The sequence below is a fragment of the Diabrotica virgifera genome, chromosome 3, assembly GCF_917563875.1.
Source record: "Diabrotica virgifera virgifera chromosome 3, PGI_DIABVI_V3a".
NCBI classification, from domain to species: Eukaryota; Metazoa; Arthropoda; class Insecta; order Coleoptera; family Chrysomelidae; genus Diabrotica; species Diabrotica virgifera.
The window spans coordinates 215,922,042-215,947,340 of record NC_065445.1 but is presented as its reverse complement, the minus strand read 5'-3'; the positions used below and the strand labels follow the sequence as shown (position 1 = coordinate 215,947,340).

General features: G+C 31.3%; 1 protein-coding gene across 1 annotated transcript in view; it reads right to left on the bottom strand.

Annotated features, from left to right (window-relative positions):
* Positions 1-25,299, bottom strand: part of LOC114330756 (potassium voltage-gated channel subfamily H member 3-like) — a 162,366-nt gene that overhangs the window by 15,046 nt on the left and 122,021 nt on the right. The window contains exon 3 of the mRNA XM_028280166.2: positions 3,901-4,038. Coding sequence (XP_028135967.2) covers positions 3,901-4,038 — 138 coding nt within the window. The remainder of the gene's footprint in view (positions 1-3,900; positions 4,039-25,299) is intronic.

The window sequence follows — 25,299 nt, the reverse complement described above, 5'->3', positions numbered from 1 at the left end:
TAGGTTAATTAAAGTCAAGTGAAGTTAATATAAAATTATTGAAGCTAAATTTTTTAAATTACATTTGTTAAGTTTAAAGTGAAAAGTTAAGTGTGTAAAATTATCAAAATTATTAAAGTATTTTTTAAAGACAAAACCGTTAATTCCTGACTAAATAATATAGAAGTGAGATAGATGAAAAACAAACCAAGGAGAAGTCCCGTTGAACAAGTTCAGAGTTCGAAAGCTGTTACTTTAAATAAAGAACAATATTAATAAATTAAGCCAAATCTAAAATATTTACTTATTTGTAGTCAATGAAAGAAAATTCAAGTATATTAAAAATTAATGTTCAAAAAACTTTAGCAATTGTTGGGCATGCTGAATACTAAAAATTATTAAAAAAAAACGTCTTAAAAATCAAATTTACAATTTAATTGAATCTGGGTGTTAACACAATTTTGAGGGTTCCTTTTCAATTCCCTGCTGATTTCTAGGTCTTCTAGTACATTCATTTTAGTATAGTTATTATTGGGTATACTATGTAGAATCCTACTATCTCTTTGGGGACTGAAGTTATGTTTAGAAACATGTAAATTATTACATTGATTACCAAAGCTGGATTTATCAGTCTTGGACAAATGTTCTTTAATACTTGTTTCCAGTTTGGTAATCATTTACATGTTTCTAAACAACACTTCAGTCCCAAAAGACATAGTAGGATTCTAAATAGTATACCCAATAATAACTATACAAAAATTAATTTACTAGAAGACCTAGAAATCAGCAGGGAATTGAAAATAAACTCGCAAAATTGTGTTAACACCCAGATTCCATTAAATTGTAAAGGGCCTAGCCGGGTAAGATGATGAAAAGTGCCCCCAACTCGATTCGAATTCCATATAGGTCACCGTTTAGCATATATAGTGAAACTAACTTTCTGAAATTTTTAGCCCCCTAGGGGTTCATGTGACCCACCTAGGGCCTAATTAGGGTTTTTATGTTTTTATTTTTTATCTCAGCCGCATCGAGAACTAGCGAAAAACTTTAAACAAAAAAGGTGTTAGCTTTAAAAAGTTCTGTCCGAAAAAAAATTTTGTTTTTAATTTTTGGCGGGAAATTTAAATTTTAGAACTATTTCAAAATTTTAAATGAGTATAAAAAAATAATGAAGACATTCGTTTTTACGAAAAAAATTTATAACGTGTGTTTTTACATAATGTTTCACCCTGAATTTTTTCAAATTTTTAAAATTGGTGAAACGCACCTCTAAAAATACAAAACCGCATTTTTTCGGTTTTTTTTTTCGTTTTTTGATACAATTTTATACATATTTTTTTAAAAAGGTAAGACCGTCACTGAAGTAGGTAATAAACTGAAGAATAATTGGGGTTTGCTTAATAAAATTTTTTTGTAACGCCATCCATTTTCAAGATACAGGGCGTTGAAGAAAACAAAATTTTACACATTTTTTACGACTTTGCCGAAACTACTGGCAACATTGTAACAAAATTTGGCGAGTTCTAAGAGGTAATTGTTGTGCATTTTTTGACATACAATTAAGAATTTTATATTTATCATTGGCGCGCATAGGGGTAATGGTCTGAACTTTTTAAAGAAAAAGATAGTACGCCACTGACATATTTCAAATTAACAAACGTTTTTGAATTCCTCGTTTAATTTGTAACAAAAAATCTATCTTATTATTTTTTCATAAGAGGCGCCGTTTTGCTGCAAAAAATAAAATATCTTTGTGTTACCTTTTTTGAAAAATATGTATAAAATTGTATCAAAAAACGAAAAAAAAACCGAAAAAATGCGGTTTTTTATTTTTAAAGGTGCGTTTCACCAATTTTAAAAATTTGAAAAAATTCAAAGTGAAACATTATGCAAAAATACACGTTACATATTTTTTTCGTGAAAACGAATGTCTTAGTTATTTTTTTATACTCATTTAAAATTTTGAAATCGTTCTAAAATTTAAATTACCCGCCAAAAATTAAAAACAACATTTTTTTCTGACCGAACTTTTTAAAGCTTACAACTTTTTTATTTAAAGTTTTTCGCTAGTTCTCGATGCGGCTGAGATAAAAAATAAAAACATAAAAACCCTAATTAGGCTCTAGGTGGGTCACATGACCACCTAGGGGCCAAAAATTTCAGAAAGTTAGTTTCACTATATATGCTAAACGGTGACTTATATGGAATTCGAATCGAGTTGGGGGCACTTTTCATCATCTTACCCGGCTAGGCCCTTTGATCCAATTTTTAAGAAGTTTCTTTAATAATTTTTAGTATTCAGCGTGCCCCACAATTTCTAAAGTTTTTTGAACATTACTTTTAATATACTGGAATTTTCTTTCATTGATTACAAATAAGTAAATATTTTAGATTTGGCTTAATTTAATAATGATATTTTGTTTTTTAAATAACAGCTTTCGAACTCTGAACTGGTCAAAAGGGACTTCTCCTTGTTTTGTTTTTCATCTATCTCACTTCTATATTTAGTGAGGAGTTAACGGTTTTGTCTTTAAAAAACACTTTGATAATTTTGATAATTTTACACATTTAACTTTTCACTTTGAACTTAACAATTATTTTAATTTTAAAAAATTTAGATTTAATAATTTTATCTTAACTTCACTTGACTTCATTTAACCTACATATGACAACTTAGTTTTTTTCAAACTTTTTGATTATTATTTAATAATATGGAGGTCGCTTCGGACTTTGTTTCTGTTCTTCATCATTTCAAAATTGTCAGTAACAGCTGTTCAATGTAAAATGCTAGGCCATTATACATATAGTACTAACATTAATGTGATAATTTATTTGAGGGATCTAGAAGCAAAACCGGACATTTTCAGTTTATGAACAAAATTAGTTGAATACATCTCTTTAATCTGTGATTAAAGGTCCATATATTAACGATTTGATAAAGAGCAAAATTGGACAGTTCCTAGTAGTAATTCAGTGTGAAAGAATTGGTTCAGATGCAAAAGTGGACTTTTCCTCCAATGTGAGATAGGGAAAAGTAAAGTTGTTAATTGTTTTTTTTAGTTTACTCAGAATTAGATAAAGTGGAAATGTCCGGTTTTGAATCTAGACCCCTCATTTATCTTGAGGGTTTTTACCCATGACCAGATGCTCAGCCCTGGGTCAATTTTAATTACTGTAATGTGTTCTTCAACGATTACCCTTCATTTAAGGTAATTATACCTATGAGACGTAAGTTTTTTACACCTTTGTATTTTTTATGAATAAGTCACTTAACTTAGAAGAAACCTCTGATGATGGCATTTTGATATGCTGAAAGTACTTAGCTGATTTTTAATAAAGATTTTAGACACTGTCAGTTTTTTGAAAACATACACCCGTTTGCCGTTTTGATTAATATATAAGTGTGTACAAGTCATACAGTTTTTTTCTATTCTTATATATTAGCCTTATTCCTGCTACAAATTTGTCTGTATTCCATAACATTTTTGTTTTTTAATTTTCTTGGTTCGTTCATTATAAATACTGACCATGTTCTTGTTTGAAACGTTTGAACAGAATTATAGACTGTACCTGGGATAAATATAACTTTAAGACAAAATACTCAAATATCCAAAATATTCAAAATATGAGTTGAACATACATACTTCTCGACGAAAAGCTTGGATAAAATAATCGGTAAAATATCCACGCAATATAGGATACATCGGAAAAAGGTTTAATTTAAGCTTCATATCTGTAGAGTTTAACGTGTAAGCCAAAACCTTGAAACAAACCAAATACATACCCTAAAGTGTCTAGATTGATTTTTGATTTACAAAAACATTTTTTACTCCGTTCTTGCGAATAACTTTTTAATACTTGTGGCAATTTTTTTGCTGTGTACTTATTGAAGGTTTTTCACAATTTTTTTCGTATTCTTACCGCTGTCGTATAGTTCACACTCAGACATTTCAGCCATTTTAGTGTTCGTAATATCCTTGTGGGAAGCCAGATATAATACAACCTCTCGTTTCTCATTTTTTATAGGCACAATATCTAGTAAGCACCAGAATGGAGTAGCTGCAACAAAAAAAATATATTAGCAATTAGGTATTTTTTTAGAAACGTAAAAGCTACTTTTATACAGTGAGCACTTAAAGGTTGGAATAAATTCATTTTATCGAGAATGGACGATTTTGGAAAAAAGTCCCGAAACAGGTCGATTTTTATTTTTAAATTACGACTTTTTGGCATATCTATCGTACTAGTGACGTCACCAATCTGGTCGTGATGATGTCATCGATGATTTTTTTAAATGAGAATAGGGGTCGTGTGATAGCTTAATTAAAAGGTAATTCAATTCTCTATTTAGTAATATAAACTTTAACATAATTATTTATACAGGGTGTCCAAAACAATTTTTTTGGATTAAATTTATTGACATAAAAAGAAGAATGTATGTAATTTATTTAACTCAAAATATATTTTACTGTCCTCAGAAAGCAGAAAAATATTTATTTGAAAAATATTCATGACTTTTCGCTTAAATTAAATGTTCAAACTGTCACGAAGCTGGTGGGTGGCTGCTTAATATTGAATTTAAGCAAGAAACAATATTTATTTGCCAAATAAACATTTTTTTCTGTTTTCTGATAGCAGTAAAATGTATTTTGAATTAAATAAATTACACACATTTTTCTTTTTATGTCAATAAATTTAATTCAAAAAAATATTTTTTGGACACCCTGTATAAATAATTATGTTAATGTTTACATTACTGAATAGAGAATTGAATTACCCTTCAAGTGAGAGCTATCACACGATCCCTATTTTCATTTAAAAAAATCATCGATGACGTCATCACGCCCAGATTGGTGACGTCACTAGTATAATATATACGCCAAAAAGTCGTAATTAATAAATCAAAATTGACCTGTTTTAGGATTGTTTTCCAAAATCGTCCATTCTCGAGAAAATGAATTTATTCCAACCTTTACGTGCTCACTGTATATTATATTAAAGAAAGTATACAAATGTTTTGTTACTAAAATATACAAGTCTCTACAAAATTAGAGCAACACTTTTTTGATAAATATTGCAGTTGTTTAACAGTTTTTGAATTTATTAATGAATTTTGACGCTTATTTTATTTAGTGTATATTTTAATTTATTTACATTTATTTTCAATTTATTTATACTAAACACTACTCACACTAAAACTTAATTTGTATAATTCATTTATATTCCCGACCAAAAAAACATACAGACAGTGTCGATTTATTATTACCAGAGAATGGCAGTTCTCGCCAGTGGCGTACACCTACACCCCCTACACGCGACACTATATATACACGAAATTTTCGATTTTCTAAATCTGACCGAATTGAAAATTGGGCCAACTCTCATCTTAAAGTTCAGGAAAAGACTCACCCATTCATATGTCAACCATCCATTTTGGTCCAAGGGTGTGGATTTTACGGCCCTTCCTATGTAGGGTCTGTCTTTCGTTCTCGTCATTAAAACTCCCAAAAACTTAGAAAATTTAACTCCGACCTTTACGGCTTCTAATAGAAGCAATCATTACCTTTCCAACGCATGTCTAATTTTGAAAATCGGTTATACCGTTCAAAAGTTACCGAGCTCAGAAATATGAGTCAATTTTTATTTAAAAAGGGGAAAATAATTGTGGACATGTATATATAGTCCGTTCCGCTATAACTTTTCCCATTCGGTATGATTCATTTTCAATCAAATTAAGTCAAAACATAAATTGAAACGAACGTCGATGTGTATATACATTTTGTATACTATGTATACTATATTATACTACACACATCAGCGTACGTTTCACTTTCTGTTTTGACTTAATTTGATTGAAAATCATACCGTACGGGAAAAGTTGGACTATATGCATGTATGTATAGTCCGTCCGCTACAACTTTTTCCATGCGGTACGATTCATTTTCAATAAAATTAAGTCAAAACAAAAAGTGAAACGTACGCCGATGTGTGTAGTATTTAGTATACAGTATACAAAATGTACATACACATCGAGTTCGTTTCAATTTATGTTTTGACTTAATTTGATTGAAAATGAATCGTACCGCATGGGAAAAGTTATAGCGGACGGACTATATGTATGTGTATGTGTGGAAAAGTTAAACCGATCTGAATTTTTTTTCTGTGTTTGAAGAGGGGGTGAGGGCCGATTCAAAACCGGTGTAGTTTGTGAGTTTTGACTACCCATAAGCCAGCTCTAGGACTTGGTAGGTACAAAACGGCATATTTTTTGGCAGTATATATTTTCGGTTCAAGATGAGACAGGAAAACAGTAAATACACCAAATCAATAGCGTTGAGTTAAGCTTTCAAACAGTGTCTAAGCTGCCAGGATCAGACATGCACACGGCTCAGTATAGCCGAAAAACTGAAAAACTAAACTTTAAAAATTTTGGTTTTTCGACAATTACTTAAAATTTCAACCTACGAATTATGCCAATAACTGAGCGTTTGTAGAAGGACTCTAGACGAATCTAACGATGTATACCTTATATCCGGGAAAATTCAAATTTTTAAGTTATAGGCTTGATAAATATGATTAAATCTATTTCTTATGTAAAAACGGATTTTCAAGCTGAATAATTCCTGTAATAGCTTCAGTTATCATACTTGACCTTAGATGCATAAGACACTACTTGTCAATAGGTTTCAAACTCATGTTTAGTGAACAAAATCGGTTAAGCCGTTTAGAAGTTATTAAGCTACAAAAGTATAATCCAATTAACGATTATTCCCTAAGTGGTTTATGTAGTTGTAGTCGTTACGACGCTAATTTGATCTGGAAACGGGCATTCCGAGTTCATTTATCGGCCATCCCAATATATTTTTTAATCTATTTCGAATAGAAAAAAAATCTAGTGTACATTCGATGGACACTAGATAATTTGGGAGATAATGCGACAAAGGCGACCATTTATAAAGCTTATCGTGTAATCGAGAAACATTGTATTCAACTGTATACATTTAATTTATAAATAACTTTGAAAAACTCCTGATACAAGAATAGAAAACCACCAAGCGCCGTAAAAATGAATGGCCCATACAATATTCCAGCTACAAAAGATCTGATATGAATATTACCTGGCGCGAAAATGTATTTTCATTTTGATGCAAAACAAAATTCTAGTTTTATTTTAAAAGATGTTTTCATAATATTTGCTAAATTTGAAGTAAACGCGCCACAAAGAGTTTCAAAATTAAAACTGTATCAAAGTTACTCTTTTGTGGCGCGTTTTACTTCAAATTGGGCAAATATTATGAAAAACTCTTTTAAAATAAAACTAGAATTTCGTTTTGCATCAAAATGAAAATACATTTTCGCGCCACGTAATATTCATATCAGATCTTTTGTAGCTCGAATATTGTATGCGCCACTCTTTTTACGGCGTTTAGCGGTTTTTTATTCTTGTTCAGACATACTGAACGCTTATAATTTAGCTATTTATACATATTTCGATTATTCTGGATCTTCTATCTAGCCGGCCCTAAGTCTCCGTACAAATTTTTCGACTTTCCTACCTGCGACTTAATTGTTGATCGCGTTTGGCCTCACCGACGGCTAGCCTCTGAGACGCCGTGATGAATCATGTACGTCACTACATTGCCCTCTCCTTAAGAGATGGTCCCTCCTGGAACCTTGTCAGTACTATAGCTGGATGCTGGTTTCCGCAACTGGATACTCTTTTACAACTCCCAGTTGTATAAAAGTGCAAGGAACGGTTTTCACTCTGCACCAGTACCAGACACATTTAAATTTGGTTTATACTAGATGATGATTGCATCCAGCACCAGAACAAAGACAGTTTTAAGTTCATTTCTGAAAAATATCTTAATAAATCCATAACGGAGTACATTGATAAAACTGACTATCGAAAAATTCTATGTGGAATGTATTATAAAAACCAACAATTAAGCGTGAGTTAAAGGGCAATTTTTTGGGTATTATCGTAGATGAAACAGCAGATGTCTGCGGTCGATAATCGGAATCTTTAACGAAGGCGTGGCAAGAAAACCTGATGTATTTGCCTTTAAAGAATTGTAAAACACAAACAATTTAACTATTAGCGGATCTATACTAGAAAGTTTAACAAACCACTTTTTACCCAACCCTATATCTAACTTAACCAGTGAATAATTAAAATGATTTCAGATGCTGGAGTATACAGAGTGTTTTATTAATAATTGGAAATATTTTAACTGTAGATTCCTGGGCTCTCAAAATGCTCAAAGCTCTCATGCTTAAGTTTTACTCCAAATTACCTTGTTCGAAAATGCTTTCTAAGGGAGCTAGAGCTCTTTGAAGATGGATCCTTTTCATTAGGTTTTCTTTAAATACTTCTAGAACGCTTCTAGTTAGAAAAACGAAAGCTGCTTATCTTTCAGGGATAAATCGATTTCATAAATTGCGAATTTCAAGTACCGGTCATAGGCGTCCCTTTTGAGTAGGGTAACGGTTATTTTATCGCATAACGTTTTTGACTTGAACCTTTAAGCATTTTTGACAATCGATTATTAAATTGTAAGGTGTTCTAGTATTAAAACGTATTCTTGCTTTAAGTCGGTAGAATACACCGTTTTCTAGAAAAATCGACTTGAACTTTTTGATTTTTGAATTTGAAAGAAATTTCAAAAAACTACATACAAAAACGAAAACTGGTACGTTTATTTACCTTCCAGAGATGAATCGAATTCATCAACTGTGAATTTCCAGTACCGGTCAGATGCGTCCGTTTTGGGTAGGTAAACAGTTATTTTACCATATTGTTTACGAAAATTGGTACGTTTATTTACCTTCCATCGATTGTATCAATTGCGAATTTCTAGTACCGGTCAGATACCTCCGTTTTGGGTAGGTCAACGGTTATTTTATAGTAGTATTTTTTTTTGCCTTAATGTTTAAGCATTTCTAAAATTAAATTATTAAATTATGAGGTATGCTAGTACTAAAAGTTACTCTTACTTTAAGTTGGTAAAATACACCGATTTTTTTAATTAAATTTTTTTCAAATTTTCAAATATTTTAATTATCTTTCTATATAGTACGTTCATTTGCAAGGTAAACATTATTTTTTAGTGAAGTTAGTACACTTTTTTAGTGAGTTGTATCTATTGATGTTAACATTTTAAGTGGTTGGTTACAATGTTTACATAATACCAATTATTCATTATATAATTATTAATTTATTATGTTACTGTTAATGTATGTGAATAATCGCTGGATTAATAAATCCACACCAACCCATTGGCTACCAGTGCTGAGCTGAATGCTGAGCGACATTCCCACCATATCTTCGCCGACTCAATCTGATATTCAAAGAATATAAATAGATCCTTAACAACACGGCACAGTCCATTTATAACTAATAGAAGATGCAACACAAAGTCGACTGAGCTCTAGAAAATCCCTCAATCAAACCGCAGAATCAGCCGCAGCCATCGGGTTCAACATGATCACCAAATGGACCTATGAATAGTCGGAAGTTCAATCAAATACAATTATAAATTTTATCACAGAGACACCTCCTGTATTTGAAATACCACGTATTTACCTAAGACCTGGTACGTACTGCACACTTGACCGCATCAGAATTGAATATGGTCGACGTGCGCATATGATGCACAAATGTGGGTAAGCTGCCATCACAATCATGCAGCTGCGGCGAGGTCCAATCTATCAAGCACATAACAAAGGGGTATCACAAGCAAGCGTACGAGGGCAGTTCCCTAGATTTCCTGTTTGCGCCACCCGATTCGACTAATTACATAAACAATTTATAAATTTATAAACAAGTTTGACTATAATTGTAGATTTTTATATAGAGTAAATTTTAATTGAACTTGTTTATTGTAATCTTATAAAAGTATCGAAATACGATACGCTAAATAAATAATGTTATGTTGTGTAAATATATTTTTATTCCTGTCGCCAGGGGGGGTACAACGTCCTCCTTTATTCAGATGGACTTACCCAAGTTTTTTTATGTTATGTATTTTATATTTTATATTTTATATTTTTTAAATTATATCGGTTTTGGTTATTTGCATTGCTAAAAATTTATATTTTTATTGACAAACAAAGCTATAAACACATAGTGTTTCCCGTGAACAATACATGCGTTTTAATTCCTGCTACGTAGAAATTTCCTCGCATCATTTGTACCCACTCTACCTACTCGTTTGATTTGAAATGAGAGATCATTGAAAACATCACTCAAACACCATGTGTTTATAGCCTTGTTTAACAATAAAAAAATAAATTTTTAGCAATGCAAATAATTAAAACCGATATAATTTGACTTGAACTTTCAAATGCGGTAAGCAGAATTGCTATTTTCTTTTTTAATCAAAATTTATTCGGGTTCAAAAATTGCAATTTTTCGTTTTTTTTTAAGTTCAACCGCGTTTATCTCGAAAATTATGCTTCCTAAGAAAAAACTTATCAGAACATTTTTTGCTTAGAATGACCCAAAAAATAGAAAAGAAAATGTTTTGTTTTGCGACAAATCGCTATTATGTAATTCCTCAAGTTCTTTGTTTATAACAATCTTATCGACATCCGGATCAACTGTTATTCGTGTTCTACGGGTCAAAATACATAAAAAAACTTGGGTAAGTCGTAAGGAGGCCGTTGGTACCCCCCTGGCGACAGGACTATTGTGTCAAGTTAATGTAAAGTTCACTTTGTATAATTTAATAATAAGTTATTTCCTATATTGTCTCTATGTTGTATTTGACTATATGTCAATTTCTGCCTTTTATAATAGAAATTTTTTCTTATATTATGTGCGTTTCTCTTGAGTTTTTGTTGCCTATACATTAGAGCTCTGTTTATCAGTTCCTGAATAATACCAAACTAAGTAATTGTTAGCCAAAAATTTACTCTCTTAACGCAATCATAGACTAGCTTGGAGTCTACAAATAAGTATTCAACTTTATTACATTTTCATATTTTTTCTAATATTATTTATTTAATGTTAAAAATTTGATTCGTGGTTTCCCTTCCTTCTGTAAATCCGCAATAATATTTGCCTATTTTCTCTTGCCAAGTCAGTAACTTGGCGGTTAGTATTTTTTTAACTTTACGCTAAATTAACTAAGACGATTATAAATAATTATTATGCTATAATATATTATCGCATCATATAACTTTGTACACATCACATATATCATCACCATTTATCTAATTCACCTAATAAATCCCGCTAAACGAAATTAATAATCCTCTCTTTGTGCCAACGTTAGAGCTAACTCACTCTAAAGTCTATTACGACTACAAACACCTAACTCGGTTCGAATAGCGTTAGCGACCTTTTGGAAACCGACTCAAATGTCCTAGATGAACACTGCGATGATAAATAATTTATAATACGACTCGGTGGCTTTATAATATATAAAGACTGAGCTACTGAGCTGCCTTGATCCTGTAGAATTATTTTATCTAGAAAATAGACTATTAAAATTATAATTTTTATATAAGAAAGCGCAAACATAAAATATAACCCAAAAAGATATAGTCGAGTCTATATCATTATTAGCTATAGTAGCTCGTGTAGCCATAGTAGCCCAGTAAATGACCGTCTTAGAGTGTAATTTTCAGGGGCAACTCTGAATTGCATGAAAATTTAGATTTAGGTTGTACTTACCCTCCACTTCAAAGTTGAATTTGTGCCGTTGGTTGCTTTTGCTTGGAGGGTGACAGTCACCCCTTCACGTGGGTGAAAAACTCGTGTTTAAAATAAGCCCGGAAATGAATAAACTGATTGATTATAAGCAACTTTTGTTCTATAGACTTTTTTATATGTCAATACTTTTCGAGTTATTTACGATTGAAAATGTTTATTTTTCGACAAAAAAACCACGTTTTCAGACGGTTTTTCGCAAATAACTCAAAAACTTCGTAATTATTTTATCGAAAAAATATTCTTAGCAAAAGTGTAGCTTCTAAAAAAGGAAAAAAATGGTGTATCAGTAAAGTCTATAAATCGAGTAACAGTAAAGTTGTAGCCCATGAAACATATGTACGTTCTTATTTGTCAAATTCCAAATCGAATATTTCAACGTAAACTCACCGAATAATTAAGCAATTTTCGGGAAGATCTTATAAACATTTTTGAAAGTGTTTATAAAACGCTTTATTTTTACTTTTTATAAAAGTTTCTGGTGTCAAAAATAAACAAATTACGCTGAAAAATATGTTGGCCCCTATATTTTTTGGTAAAAAAATCGTGAAAATCTCCCTCTATTTAGCACCCTAAATAAAATTAATCGTTAGCGCTTTACCATTTACTTTAAATGTATGTGTATTCGTTATATTATAATCTTGGTCCAAGAGCTGTGAGACATTTTTGAGTAGGTATTTTAGGCAACCTGAAAATTTTACAGGTGACTCTTCCATGATAGCCTAATACAAAAATGCCGGTCTGGCTGGAGGGTAGCGGTTATTTTCCCCAAAATTCCCCCCCAAAATTAAAAAGAGGGTAAAACTTGTTATTACAAAAAATATCATTGACGTGACTTTACAGTAAATTTAAATATTCAAATATAAAGAAAATAAACAGGACAGGCGATTTGAGGGCGATTTTACCTCTGGAAGATACTTGCATGGGCGCCCCAGTATTATTTTCAGGGGGTGCATATGAAATTCAGAAGATTTCATCTGAATCTGTACATACTGTTAACAAGTATAAAATATACAACTATACATGCATATACATTCTTTCCGGGCAGGGAGGTGCAATTGTTCTTTTAACAGGGTATTTTTTAATATTAAAAATAAATATTTTTGGTGTATGTATTATGCTTGGAAACATGGATCATCTCCAAAGTGACGATCTTTAGATTTTTATGGAGTATGGTACTGGCAATTCTAAAAGGTACTATCCGACAAGCCAGAGGTGGCGCGTGACCTTGAGCGAAAATACACGGCGACAAATGCAGAATACGAGAAGGTCAGCCGCCAGTACTCGCTTGTCGCATTGTACATAAATATAAAGAAGCTACATGCGGAATTAGAGCCATCTTTATGTACGAGTTTGCCTGCTTTCCACGCATTTACTGGATGTGATTATAATTCGCCTTTTTTCCAAAAGCGCAAGATTAGACCGTTTAAATTATTAACAAAAAATTTTATTTATCAGAAAGCATTAGCGGATCTTGGAGCTGCCAACGTTACCGGTACGCGCGATGAAATTTTCGAAACTTTGGAAGAATTTGTGTGCAAAATTTATGGTACAAAAAATTTATCAAATATTAACACAGCACGATTTCAAACATTTTGCCGAAATTATAAGTTTAATAAGAAAAATTAGCCTTTTAAGAAAATATTGAAAAAGTGTGATCCATCTACTTTGCCTCCGTGCAAAGCCGAATTGAGACAACATCTGCTAAGAACTCAGTATGTATATCACGAGCATTTGGCGAAACGCATATTTGCAAGTCCCCAGTTCCTTAACACCTAACGGAAATGGATTGATACTAAATATGGATAAATTAGATTTTAATTGATTTGAGGGAGATTGTTTGCATCAATCAGTTTATGATGCTATAGTTCATCAGCGAACCAAAGAGAATTTCAGATATATGGCTGAAGGTAAGCTTACATACATGTTCTTTTTATAACTGAAATCTTTTTTTTTTAGTTAACTCAATCTTCTGCTTCTTCGTGTGTCATCCTTTTATGACAATGGCGATCATCACGGCCCATTTTATTCTATCTGCAGCGATTCTGAAGAGTTCTATTGTTGTTTTTACACTCCACTACTTTAAATTTTTCTTGCACTTTTCCTTATATAACCAGTCACATCACGTTTTTTATTTCTTAGTATATGACCAAAGTAGCTCATTGTTCTTTCCTTCATAGTGTTGAGTAGTTCTTTTGCCTTTTTCATCTTTCCTAATGTTTCCGTGTTTGTTACGTGTTGTGTCCATGATATTTTTTACATTATTCTATAACACCACATATTAACAATGGCAAGTTTTTTCAGATGCGCCCGTGATTGTCCAGGCTTCGACTCCGTATAAAAGGACAGAGAATACGTAGCCAACTGAACTAATTAATCACTAATTAATTAGTCTGACGAAGGAGAAGAAGAGAATGAATATTTAAGCTCAGATGAGGAGTTTGAAAAAGAAATACAAGGTTCGGACACAGAATTAATTTAGTTTATAGTTTTATACTTTTCTACCTGTACCTATATTTATAATAATAAATTTGTCTTTTTCTATTATATTTGCAAAATTAATAAAAAGTTATTTAAAAAACTATACTATATACCTAATAGTTACTCTAACCTTTCGAGGCACAACAACATGGGTATCGCCAGGTCACGTTATTTTTCTCGAGCGAACGGACTCGCTCAGCTACAACAGAGAACGCAAACAGCTATCGGTATACGCTCTTTCTCACACTGCTGCTTATCTATAGCGCTTTTCATTTACATGCACGTGTAATTTGTTTGATCAGCTGGCAGCTGGAAGATTTCACCAAAAAAATCCTGTCTTTTTTAGAATATTTATTTTTAATATTAAAAAATACCCTGTCAAAATAAAAATTGCACCTCCCTGTCGGGAAGAAATGTACATAGCTGTGCATGTATAGTTGTATATTTTATACTCGTTAACAGTGTTTACAGATTCAGATGAAATCTTCTGAAGTTCAGATGCACCCCCTGAAAATAATCCTGGACCGCCCATGAAAGTATCTTGGAGAGTTAAAATCGCCCTCAAATCGCCTGGCCTGTTAATTTCCTTTATATTTAAATATTTAAATTTACTTAAAGTCGCGTCAATGATATTTTTTGTAATAACAATTTCTACCCTTTTTTTAACTTTGGGGGGGATTTTTGGGGAAAATAACCGCTACCTTTCAGCCAGACCGGCATTTTTGTACTCGGCTATCATGGAAGAATCACCTGATAAATTTTCAGGTTGCCTAAAATACCTACTCAAAAATGTCTCACAGCTCTTATACTATCTGTAAGTTTGACCGATTTAAAGTGCTTATTTTAAAAAAAATTTGGTTTATAGTAAAAAAATTTTTTATAAAAATTTTGGAAAATTTCTTAAAAATTTTGGAAAAATAATTCAAAATAACTTAAAAATTATTAGTGATACGAAAAACCCCGAAAAGTAAAAAAATGTAGGTTTTGCTGTTATAAATTTGATAGTTTCATTTTGTTTTTCTGTAATACAAAAAATCGTTACAATAAATATGGCTGTTCAAGGTTTTTATACACTCGTGATTAGTGACTCGTTCAAGCCTTTTGAACTATAACCCTTTCACGAATAAGTACTTTAAACCGGTGAAACTGACAGATCATATAAAAAATAGATAAGTAAAGTAAATTGTTTTTAAAGTGGTAACGATTAATTTCATTTGGGGACCTAAACACGGGGAGATTTTCATACCATGGGAAGATTTTTTTACCAAAAAAAAAGGGGACTAACTTTATTTTTAGCGTAACTCGCTAATTTGTAATGCTACAAACTTTTATATACAATTAAAATAAAGCATTTGTTAACCCGCCAGTGGTCGCTATATGAGATTTTCTCTCACGGTTTCAGAAAATTGCGCACAACTTTTTTTCTGGGAAATTATACGCGCTGTAGTTCTTTCTAGTCTCCTAACTATCCTCCATCGACAATCTAATAGACTCGTTCGCTCAGTAGTCCAAGTAATGAAGCTTAAAATAGGACAAAACTTCGCAATTTTTACAGAATGGATCGATTTACTTGCAAAATTAAGAATAAGTAGTGGATAGTCCAAGGATCAAAATCTATATCATGCTGAAAAGCGTTTCTACCATGGGGGTGGTTTCCACCCCATCTCAGGGGTGGAAATTTTTTTATTATATTTTAATCACAAAAGTTGGTAAAAACGTTCATTCTTAGCAAAAAACGTTCTATACATTTTTTTAATAAAATTGATAGTTTTCTATTTATTCGCTATCGAAAGTGTTGGTTTTATATCGAAAAAATAAATGTTTTTAATAAGGTTTTTGCTAATTACTCCAAAAGTTTTCGTTTTATCAAAACAACTTTACTTAACAAAAATGTACCTTTTAAAAAAATAAACAAAAAGGTGTTTTTAGATTTTCTTTAAGACCAATAGTAATCGAGCTATACTTTATTATATGTTGGCTCTTCTTCGTCAAATGCTAAATATTGTAGGTTCAAAGTCAAAAGACGAAAAAACTATGCATTTTTCGAGGACAACTTGTTCAAACTAATTTAAAGTGTTAAAAATATCTATCTCCAGAAATAAAAAAAGTCTCTAGCTCAAAAATTAAGTAACTTATAATGAAAAGAATGTCAGTCCCTATTGTTTTCAGCGAAAAAGTGATTGAAAGCAACCCCCTAATCACCACCCTAATTAAAATTAATCAATGACCTTACTTGGTCTTTTTTATTTATGTATTATTAATAGGTTCTAGAAGTTTGACCGGCTTAGAATTAACAGTTTTTTAAAAAAATGGAGTTAAAAGCAAATAACGAATTTTTGAAGTTTGAAAAAAATTGCTTTTTCTTCAGAATAGCAAGATTAGCATCAGAGATACGAAAAAATGTTCAAATATGACATTGTAGCCGATTTAATTTCCAAAACCTGGTTTGCAAAAATTTTTTCTACCGTAAAAATTGAGTGAGCTATCGACAATTAAAACTTGTAATGACATGCAAAAACCACCTTTACCAACCCTTTCAAAGTCACCTCTTTTTGCGACTGAGGATTTTAACAATAATTAATATTAATAGCCTTATAGACCTTATAAAAACCTACAAAATTATTTTGTACCAAACTTCTATGATCAAAATTAAAAATGTTAGAGTTAAAAAATCAATATTTTTTTTGAAAAAAAAAACGAGAAATCCAATTGGAAGCATAATAATATAAGTCACCGGTGTTTTTAGTCATTGGCCTTATTCATTCTTATTTATTTATGTATTATTAATAGATTGTAGATGTTTGACTGGCTTAGAATGATTAGTTTTTAAAAACAGGAGTTAAAAGCCAATAACAAATTTTTGTAGCTTGGAAAAAATGCTGTTTTCTTCAGAATATAAAGATTAGCATCAGAGATACGAAAAAATGTTTTAATATAAAATTGTAGGTTATTCAATTTTCAAGAACTTGGTTTAAAAAAATTTTTCTACGGCAAAAATTGAGTGAATCGTAAATGAGTATACCTATCAAAACATTGATTTTTTCGATATAAAACTAACATTTTCGATGGCAAATAAATCGAAAACTGTTAATTTTATCAAAAAAATGTATAGAACATTTTTTGCTTAGAATGAATGTTTTTATCAACTTTTACGGTCAAAATATAATAAAAAATTTCCACCCCCGTGATGGGTTGACAACCACCCCCATGGTAAAAGCGCCTGTCGGCACCATATAGATTTTGATCCTTGGTCTATCTGCTACTTATTTTCAAATTTTCAAGCTAATCTATCCATTCTGTAAAAATTGCGAGGTAAAAAGTTTCGGTTCCTGGCCTACAGATAGTGACTCCGTTTACTAAGTATCACCATATTGTTGAGTAAGTGCGCTTCATGTGAGAGATTCTCTCATCGAGCGACCACCGGTATCACCAACTGTGTATAAAGATTAATTTTATTTTTCCCCTTAAAACCTAAAATAATATCCTTTTATGATGTAATAAAAGGCGCCGTGGATGTGGTCAATGATATGAAAATCCTATATTCTGTTTCACGGGTTCGTTAGTTGTAGATGGTCACTTACCATATATTTTTCAATATTATATATTGGCGGCATCAATAGTCACATTTTATATAAAGATAATAATAATAAAACAGAAAAACGTCGTGTCTTTTTAAAGCAAATAGCTTTATTGTTGATGAAACCTCATCTTTTTTTTTTAAATTTTGTAAAGAAAGGCAAAAGTTGGATATGTAAGGGAAAATCTCACGCGCGACCACTCGCGTAAGAACCTACCTAGCGACCAATGCCGGGTTAAACACTTTAAATAAGTTTAAATGGGGTTTTCCTGAAAAGTGCTTAATTTTTTGGTTATTTCACGATTAAATAACATTCGATTTGGAATTCGACGAATAAAAACGTATTTTTCAGGAGCTACAACTTTGCTTTTGCTGGATCTATAGATTGCACGAATATACAACCATTTTCGATTTTATCTAAGCTACATTTTTTGCTAAATATATTTTTTCCGATAAAATATTTACTTTTTGAGATATTTGTGAAAAACCGTCTGAAAATTTAGTTATTTGTCGAAAAATGAACATTTTCAATCGCAAGTATTGACTTATATAAAAACTCTGTGAAATGAAAGTTGCTTATAATCAGTCAGTTTATCCATTTCCGGGCTTATTTTGAACATATGTTTTTTCACCTCCGAGAGGGGGGACTGTCACCCCCCAAGTAAAAGCAACCAACGACACAAATTCAACTTTGAAGTGAAGGGTAAGTAGAACCTAAAACCAAATTTTCATGCAATTCGGAGTTGCCCCTGAAAATTACACGGTAACGCCGTGTTACCGTTCATTTACTGGGCTATAGCTTTAATCTCTAAAATAAAAATGAGACCAACAAAATGTGTATGCAGTTTTTATATTTTGCCGCAGACGAAGTCAATTTCTACAAAGCTTTAAATAAATAAACTTTGCGCGATGTTTTAGACCAATCAAGTTAGTAAAAAATAAGCCGTTTTTCGACATACTTGAAAAGACGAGGTTTGACAGTTGAAATGTGTAGTATGAGATATTACAAAAAGGCTACCATCTTGGGATTCATCAATTTTTTAGTGGAACATTTTTTAAATAAACAATCAAAACGCCAAACTTAGTTTTTGGCTCATAACTTAAAAACTTGCTCATTTAGAAATTTGACGTCCGCAGGTAACTTTTTCAGAAAAAAAGATACATCGAATGAGATGCACCAAATTAAAATCGGTTAATAAACAAAAAAGTTATTGCAAAACGGACGACAAAATCACTGTTTTTGAATATTGTTAATAACAATTTTATTGTTTATTAAAATATGTTTAAATATACCCAAACTTGAGGGAATTATGGTGTTTAAGTGCAAAAATGGTCCAGATCTGTTAAATAGTTCTTGCAAAATTTAATTTGTTTATAAAATTTTTTGAAAAACGAGCTAAGTTCTGAGGCTGGTCCAGTTAATATGGCTGAATGTATCTCAATAGTCAGGGACTCATTTCCTTCGTTAAGATGTATACTAATACCCTATGAAAAAAAAAGTAAAAAAAATTACATGTACGTACACAAAATTATTTGTTAATAAATAGCAGTTTTTAAGCTTATAAACAATTACAATAATTTCGTAGGAATTAAATCAAATTAAATGGCAATAAAAATACTGAAAGCTGGTTAAAATACACAACTTCTAAAAAAATTTTTAGCTCCTACGACCCTTGGGGTCTGAGCCCCTTTTTTTGAAAAAATCACTGTTACGTTAATTAACAACACTAAGATCTGAAATTAACCAATCTTTTATAAGAAAAGTCAAAGTTTTTAAAAAAGTTTTTTGCAAGAAAAAATGTTAAAAATTGTTTAAATAGTATTGTTATAAAGAAAGAGTATTTTGCGTTCCGACTAAAGTAAAAAAAAATGATGGGCGCAGCCGAATGAGAATAAATTCGCGGACTAGCATTCGCTAGCGCTAGACCGTTGCAGCCCATTTTTAACATTGACAGTATACCGGAATTGAAGCTTAATATTATATTTATATATTTGGGTAGAAACTTGAATTTTATGAATATTATTATGTTGCACATTTATTTAGTAAAATTATATTTTAAATAAATAACTTTAAAAAATAACAATAAAAAGGCCACAAAGTCAAAATATGCAACGGAAAAAAAGTTACGCGACCTTATAGACGAGTGACACGTGGTATTCCCCCCCAAAAAAAACGCTCATTTCTCGAGATATCAACCACGGTGTGGTGAATGGCTAATTTTGGTCTTACTTTATACTTTTTATGGTGCTGAAAACGAAAATGAGTTTTATTTTGAATTTTAGATGGGGAAACATTGTCAAAATCGCAATTTTACCCTAAAAATAAAAAAAAGATGAAATCACGTTTTTCTTAAAATTAAAAGTTACACCATTTTTTTCTATAAAACCTTTTGTTCTCTGTACTCTAGATTTTAAAATTAATTAAACAGCTAAATTTCAAATTTTGTTACTCAACTTTTGCGATTAAACTTTGCAATTCAAGAATCTGCACCTTTTACTTCAAACAATTTATAACTTTCTTTATGGCAAGACAGAAATATTAAAGCAGGTCCCATTGTATTCAGAAAGGTGAGAAATATATACTATAAAAATATCAGAAAAAAATATTACAATGGAACAGAGTTGTAGCAAATTAAACTCAAAAAAACGTGATTTTTTTTATTTTTAGGGTAAATCTGCGATTTTGATAATGTTCCCCCAAGTAAAATTCAAAACAACCCTAATTTTTAGTTTTGAGCACCATCAAAAATATAAAGTATGACCAAAATTTATATCAGTATCTCGAGAAATAATTTTTTTTGGGGTGTGCCGCTCGTCTATAAAGTCACATAACATTTTTCCTATTGCATATTTTAAATTAATTTTTTTTTTGAAAAACTTCCTCATGAATTACATTTTATTTCTGTGTTAATTAAAATTATAAACTAAAAAGTTTGTCACTCAACTTTTTTAAGTAAACATGAAACTAACGAAATCTGACGACAAAATGTTTAAAAATTAACAACTTCTCTTTTAACGTGTTGAGTCATTTTGGACAAATCTCATTGTTATCTAAATGCTTCAAAGATAACACAGTAAAATTTTCAAAAGGAAATATTTACAGCGACCAAAAATACAGTGAGTTAAAATTGAAAAATCATCAAGATTAATTTTTAGCATTTTTGCATAAAATTTGATTTTTGAACATGTTCCACTAATTCTAGAAAAAAAATAACTCCATATTCGGATTCAGATACCTCGAAAACATAAGGAATGACAAAAATTTGTCATTCACCTTAAAGCGGATTTTTGTGGTCGGATAACGTAATTTTCGTACTTCCGGGCCTAAAGTGACAACTTCACTCCCTTGTGACAGGTACTAAAGTGTCACATTTAATCCCTCCGGGATTAAATATTGACGAAACTCCCGGAACGATTAAATCACAAACAAACGAATTTAAGGGATATTTTATTGAAAAATATAATTAATTAGAATGGTAATTAACGTTAATATTCAAATTAATATTGTGACAGTTCGTCATATTGACCAGTCTTTCCTGGGTTAATGCAGCAGGTAACTGACGAGTAACAGATAGGTCCTTTTCATATTGAACTGGTGTTTGTTTCGAAGATCCTGCGGAAACAGGAAGCGAGAATGAGGACTGTGGCATAACTATAGTGGACGAATCGGCGACTTGACCAAATATTTTATCTGAAATGCGCATTTTCAGTAGGTTGTCTCACATTTTTTAAGCGGCACCACTTTTTAAAAGCATCGTACTGCTGCTCGTATAGTTTTCTAGATTTCGGTGGTAACAATTCTTCACCTACTTCGGCTGCTCTTTTATCAATATCAGATACACCTTCTTCACTCATGATACCAATAATTATCAATAACAATGTTTCTTTACAATGACACTAGTAATGACAATGTTTCTAAATTATAACTGTCACAACGCAATGTTACTAAGGTAACTTATTTTAAAGACAGTTTATTAAATGAGTTGAAGAGAGAAAAAACTGATTGAAATTATTGAAATAATTAATAAAATCATACCGGAAGTACGAAAAGTATCGTATATACCTTGCGACTGAAGTACATTTAATCCTTCAGGTAAATTATGGCCCTCCCTGCGGTCGGGCCATAAACTTTACCTTCAGGATTAAATGTACTACTTCAGTCCCGCGGTATATAATGTACTATTTAATAGTTGCTGCCGCATGCCGGTCGCCAACCGCGCCCACTATTGAGTTAGTCGACTACGCCCGCTATTTTTTACTTTAGTCGGAACGCAAGATACTCTATGTTTATAACACTCCTATTTAAACAATTTTTAACATTTTTTCTTATTAAAAACTTTGTTAAAAACTTTGACTTTTCTTATAAAAGATTGGTTAATTTCAGCTCTTAGTGTTGTTAATTAACGTAACAGTGATTTTTTCAAAAAAGGGGCTATCTCAGACCCCAAGGGTCGTAGGACCTAAAAATTTTTTTTGAAAGTTTTGTATTTTAACCAGCTTTCCCTATTTTTTATTGCCATTTAATTTGATCTAATTTCTACGAAATTATTGTAATTGTTTATAAGCTTAAAAACTGCTATTTATTAACAAATAATTTTGTGTACGTATATGTAATTTTTTTTTACTTTTTTTTCAGAAGCTGTTAGTAAACATCTTAACGAAGGAAATGCGCCCCGGATTATTGAGATACATTCAGCCATATTAACTGGACCAGCCTCAGAAATTAGCCCGTTTTTCAAAAAATTTTAAAAACAAATTGAATTTTACGAAAACTGTTTAACAGATCTGGACCATTTTTTGCACACCATTCAAACACCATAGTGCCCTCAATTTTGGGTATATTAAAACGTATTTTAACAAACAATAAAATTGTTATTAACTATATTCAAAAACAGTGATTTTGTCATCCGTTTTGCAATAACTTTTTTGTTTATTAACCGATTTTTATTTAGCGTATCTCATTCGATGTATCTTTTTTTTTCTGAGAAAGTTACCTGTGGACGTTAAATTTCTAAATAAACAAGTTTTTAAGTTATGAGTAAAAAACTAAGTTTGACGTTTTTATTGTTTATTTAAAAAATGTTCCACTAAAAAATTGATGAATCCAAAGATGGTAGTCTTTTTGTAATATCTTATACTACACATTTCAACTGTCAAACCTCGTCTTTTCCGTTATGTCTAGTAAAAACCTAACTTGATTGGCCTATTTGTTATTTTTTACAATTCTCATGAGATCAATAAAATTTATCAGTTCCGTTGACCAGTTGCTGTGAAATGTCAATTACATTAGCTTTTTCGTCAAAATTTATGATATCAAATTTCGATTTTGAGTTTTGTCAACAAATATGAGGCATTTGCAGTATGCCTAAAAAGGCTGAATTTAAACTTTGGCATTACAAACAATCTCACGTGAAGGAAGATGCTTCCACGCAGACGACTGAGTGGAATTTGTAGCTGAAGTTGTGTAGTTTCGAAAAAGGTACATGTACAGCTGGTTCCAAAAACAAACTGATACGACTCTTAAAGCGTATTTTGTAAAAAATTGAGCAGTGTATTTTGAAGGATAAATACTTATTACAAAAATTGAAGAAAATAATTTTCTGTGTAAGAGGTATATTTATTTAAAACCCAATAAAGGGCCACATTAAAAAACAGAACGTTTTCGCTCTAAAGAGAGCATCATCACTCATCAGTGTTCTAAGCCTAAAATAAGTATAACCGTAATTAGTGAAGACAATAGTAAAAAATTTAAAGGTTGACCAAGATAAAAAACTAGGTTATACTCACAAGCTCTACATGCTAAGCCACCAAAAATACATGGGTTAAAACCCTCAAAATGCTGACTAAAAGCCTTACATTGGCGTGTTATACATTAATATATTATATTAACACGCCAATGTAAGGCATTTTAATGGTTTTAACCAATGTATTTTTGTATTTTTTACATTAATACACACACCGGCAAAATTAGCCGAACACCTTAAAAATGAGACCGAATTTCCCAAACCTGTTGTTCGATTAGAGTGATTCTTTTAGTATGTTAGCCTTATTAGTTAAGAATATCGGTGTAATAATATTGTTGCTAGACAGGTAAATATCATTTTATACCGGGTGTTACAATCATACTGTGTTTTTTTCTTAAAGTTCGGAACACCCTGTGGAATATTCTAGCATAGGTATACAAAATATTAAAATTAAAACTTGCTTGTGGCTTTCTTAACATTTTCTTTTTTGATTCATTTGCTTATGTTAAAAAATTAAAAAGTTATGTGCATTAACAACTAGGTATGCTAAATTTGCAGTTACTTGAGCGTTATGGGGACCTATTGGATTGTGAAGAGTGGGTGCTAAAACCAAAAAAAGTCTTCGATAAAGTGTGGGACTCTCCATTTCTTAATTTAATTTTCCATTTCCACCAATCGTTTTTTCCGATTATAGCGCCATCTATCCATAATTGAAAAAAATGTTGCGAAATAAACGTCAGATCGAAAAACTAAAAATACGTGTTTAATATTTTTTTAAATTCTTTCGAATGATAGGTATTAAACACGATCCTTCACGAAGAGGGGTGGGGGGTAAATTTTAAATTTTAAATAGGAACTCCGCGATATTTTGCGAAATGAACATCAGATCGAAAAACTGCAAAATTAACGTATTCAATATTTTTGAAAAATCGATCGAATAACTCCAAAAACAACCACCCACGGAGGAGGGGTGAAGGGTTACTTTAAAAACCCCAGCTTAGGAGCCCAGCCTAGGAGCCCCCATTTTTTATTTACCCCATTTATTCAGATTTGAATTCCTCACGTAAAAATAAGAAACTTTTATTCGAGACATTTTTTCGAATTATGGATAGATGGAGTTGTAATCGGAAAAACGGTTGTTGGAAATTCAAAATTAAATTAATAAATGGAAATTCCCCAGTTAAATGGAAAACTTTATTTACTTTTTCGCTATATATAACGCTCGCGTGACTGCACATTTAGCATACTTTCCCCCCTAATATTAAGAAAATGTAAAATTATAAAAACAATAAAATAAACAATGTAAATTCTGACATGAAGTAAAAACCACTTCTATGTAATTGGTATATTTATTAAAATCTAAAAAATCCCAATGGATTGAATAAAATGTGTCCACTTCAGAACATTTTCAGACCTATCGGTCCATCATCAGTGAATTTGAATACTTGCTAAATAGCCCCACAACCAAACAATGGTTGAATTTATAATTCGATTTACATTATTTAAAAGTAGTATTAAACAGGCTAAACGCCGATGTTACAAGATATAACCTCCGGGAACATGGTGAAACCCTACCAGGAAACTTAATCAACCATCTTAGGCCAACGCTGACTACCAAGTCAAGTTGGCCTAAGATGGTTTATTAAGTTTCCTGGTAGGGTTTCACCATGTTCCCGGAGGTTATATCTTGTAACATCGGCGTTTAGCCTGTTGATTCGTACTTTTAAATAATGTAAATCGAATTATAAATTCAACCATTGTTTGGTTCTGGGGCTATTTAGCAAGTATTCAAATTCACTGAT